The 3592-nt window shown below is 38.4% G+C and overlaps 1 protein-coding gene across 1 annotated transcript in view; it reads left to right on the top strand.

Annotated features, from left to right (window-relative positions):
* Nucleotides 1-3592, top strand: part of setd3 (SET domain containing 3, actin histidine methyltransferase) — a 28596-nt gene that overhangs the window by 17469 nt on the left and 7535 nt on the right. Inside the window, exons 10-12 of the mRNA XM_016460548.1 lie at nt 380-546; nt 1662-1747; nt 2297-2457. Of these exons, the coding sequence (XP_016316034.1) occupies nt 380-546; nt 1662-1747; nt 2297-2457 (414 nt within the window). The remainder of the gene's footprint in view (nt 1-379; nt 547-1661; nt 1748-2296; nt 2458-3592) is intronic.

Genomic DNA, 3592 nt, shown 5'->3' with positions numbered 1-3592 from the left:
TCCTGCTGCTGATTTCACACTGGGCCGGAACTCAATGTGGAGAGGCTGAGAACAGAATTGAACTGTGCTTTTCTCGCCCCCTCTCTTTCTCTCCAGCACTATGTTTTATCTCTCTCTTTCACACTCTCTTTGCACAGCACTATCTGTAAGTGTTGGGGATGTACTGTTGAGCGGAAGACGTGAGCGATGTTTGAAAGGACAGTAGTATGGGAAGGAAGTTTTCAGGGCTAAATTGCCACTGGTTAATATCACATCCGTTCCCATAGACCTGTGCGTCCATGAGTCCATGAAATGAAGGGCAGTGCTTATACTCATTTATGCGTTACTGTAGTAATGTGTCGTAGTTATGCCAAAAGTTTTCCGGTTTCTCTCCCCTCAGATCTACATATTCTATGGTACAAGATCCAATGCAGAGTTTGTGATCCACAATGGTTTCTTCTTTGAGGACAACGCACACGACCGCGTGAAGATTAAGCTGGGTGTGAGCAAGAGCGAACGTTTGTATGCCATGAAGGCCGAGGTTCTGGCTCGTGCTGGGATTCCTGCGTGAGTATCCTGTACAGGAATGACAAACCACATGATGCACGTTGAGTCAGATGTTTGTTTTTCTTTTGTAGCTTTTCTTTTCTTTTTTTTTTCATTATTTCGGTAGTGTTCAGTCTAGTTTTAATTCCATGAAAACCCATTAGACCTCATAATTGTACCTCATACTCTTTATTTTTTGCTGATAATAATTCTGACAATGAGCCGCTCTTCATAGCACTACTTGAGCTACAATGCCCTCAAGAATTATTTGCTTTAGATGAGCCATGAAAAAGTGTCATCATATGATTATAACTAAGTGAATAGGAAGTTTGAATAGCCACTTAAAGACAAAAATTGCTAATAACTTTACTTGGAGAACTGCTATATGATTAAAAAAAAAGAAATAATGATAACTATTTTTAGTATTATCATTAATTGATAGATGACATCGATTTTATTTATTTATTTAGTATTATTTAGGTGTATTTTTCTAGAGGGTGGCAGTAATTCTGGAGGGGAGTTTACATGTAATTTTTTTCCCCATACACTTTTTTTTTTCTTTTTTTTTTCTGTAGCTGTAATCTTCAATGTGTAAGGTTTTCTCATGTTAACATCCCTTTCAATCCCCCCTGTAGAGTCATACTGCTGCAGGAATCATCATCCAGGTGTAACAGAATTACAGTGCTGTAAAACCTCTACTTTTGTGGCATAATACAATCAGTGAATTTTCTGTCACACAGATCAATATCCTTTAAGTCTCCAAAACAAAATCCACACAGGCCCGTATGAAATTACCCTTTGATTCAGGTCATAGCCGAGATGCTCCTTTTCATCCCACTGTAAGTCAGACAGGAAGAGGCCATAGATATGCTCCAGTAATTAAACGGTAAATTATAAATGATTGAGTGTGTTTTTAAAAATGCATCAAGTTCAGTGGCCTCTCATCGCTTCAGATCAATCAGTTGTCATGCGACGGGGAGCAGCGCCGTGGTCTCGTGCAGGCAGGAGGCTTCCATTAGCACCTGCCGGTTCCGCTGGAGTTAATTGGGGTTTAATTTGAGAGAGGTGGGGGGCGGGGGGGAGTCAGTTGAAGTAACACCCTGCTTTGAACCCTCTCCGGTTCTTCTGCTCCTCAGGTCCAGTATCTTTGCCCTGCACTGCAGCGAGCCGCCCATATCGGCTCAGCTCCTGGCCTTCCTGCGTGTCTTCTGCATGACTGAAGGTAAGAATCTTTGTTTGTCCCGATGCCTTCACGTCTGGCACTAAGGTACCTGTGGGCCATAAAACAGGAAATGAGATGCCGTATTTCATATCACATTCTTACATTAAACTAGTCAGGACAACAAAGCCTAAACAAGTGTCCATCGGGTGTCTAATTGATCAAGACAGTGTGGCAGATGTGTGGAAGGACTGATCCAGAGTCAGTGAAATATTAATAAGCATCTATGTAGGAGAAGTTTTTGTTATAAATCCCATAAAGCAAGGCCATGTCCTCTGGCAAGACCTCTTAAGTCTGAGCTGATACATTATTCAGAATTTTTATGTTAATTTTTAAACTAAGCGAAGCCCCTGTGCTGGGTGGGGGCTTCTATTTTACTAGTGTGACAGGATTCAGCGGTGTGCACGAGCAAAGCACTCGTTCGGCAAGCCCTTTCATCTCGTTAGCAGCCGTGTAATCATACCTTACATAATCGCCGCAGATCAGACCTGCTGGCTCAGTAGCACGGCAGATTACTCCCTTAACCAGAGAGGTGTGCGTTTCTGATTGCAGAGGAACTCAGGGACTACCTGGTGGGCGATCACGCCATCAACAAGATCTTCACCCTGGGCAACACTGAATTCCCTGTCAGCTGGGAGAACGAAATCAAGCTGTGGACGTTCCTGGAAACACGGGCTGCGCTGCTTCTCAAAACATACAAGACGTCCTCAGAGGTGCTGGAAGAATGGCAAACAATCTTTGAACTTTCACACAGATTTTATAAAACATCTTTAAATAGTTTAAAAAGTTTAGTTGCATAGGGAACAAAGGTAGAAACATTCTTCTATTTGCTGCTCGAGAAATATTTCTTAACATCATTTTTTTTTTTTTTTCTGAATTCTTTGACAATTAAAGTTCAAAAGAACAGCATTGTATTTGAAAAAGAAATCTTTTTTAAACATAAATGTATTTACTTTTGATCAATTTAATGAGTCCTTACTGAATAACATATCTAATACATATGTACAAATGCGCACACACACATTTACTTAGCTATCTAAATGAGGACAATGCATGGACTTCTATTGTTTTTACATATAGTTAAACATTATATAACTTTAACATGACCCACACCATAACCCTAACAAAAGAGTCCTGCTTTTTTTTTCTGTGAATACAAAATATGCTATATAATTTTGTACATACCGTCAAACCAGAAATTATTCAGACACCAGATATAATTTTTGATATTTGGATATATTCAACTGCTTAATAATAATAATACATAAATTTGTCTCTCTGTATAATTATGACTTTTGTTTAAAATGCCTATTTAAAAAATACAGTCAAACCAAAAATTATTCAGACACCAGATATCATTTTTACTAGTGGGTGCAGGACGCTATAGTTCAGTTATGCAAGTGAGGATAGCAAAATAAAGTAAACTGTGACATATTATACCCAAAAAGTCTTCATACAGTGGACTATCAGTAAAATTGATAAAAATTTGGGACCAAAAATTATTCAGACACTTTGAACTGACCATGTTTTGCTTAAGTGTTTTTCTTTCATTGAATGAAGCATTGCTTGGTAATTGGTATTATATAATTGTGTACTTAAATTTAACAGCTGACAGCTATTCAACCTAATTCATTACATAACTTTCTATTGAAGTTATCTGACATTAGCAAGATTAATTTGTTCTGACACAGTTTAACTCTAAGCTCTTGTCATCTTTTATTACCATTTTCTAAACTATAGTGAATAAACTGTGATAATGTGAGAAATGTTATAATGGTGTGTGAATACATTTTGGTTTGACTGTATACACACACACACACACACACACACACACACACAAATTGTGTC

Source organism: Sinocyclocheilus anshuiensis, unplaced genomic scaffold, assembly GCF_001515605.1.
Source record: "Sinocyclocheilus anshuiensis isolate Anshui unplaced genomic scaffold, SAMN03320099.WGS_v1.1 scaffold2047, whole genome shotgun sequence".
NCBI classification, from domain to species: domain Eukaryota; kingdom Metazoa; phylum Chordata; class Actinopteri; order Cypriniformes; family Cyprinidae; genus Sinocyclocheilus; species Sinocyclocheilus anshuiensis.
Note: the sequence above shows the minus strand (reverse complement) of the source record. Positions and strands in the feature narration are given on the sequence as shown.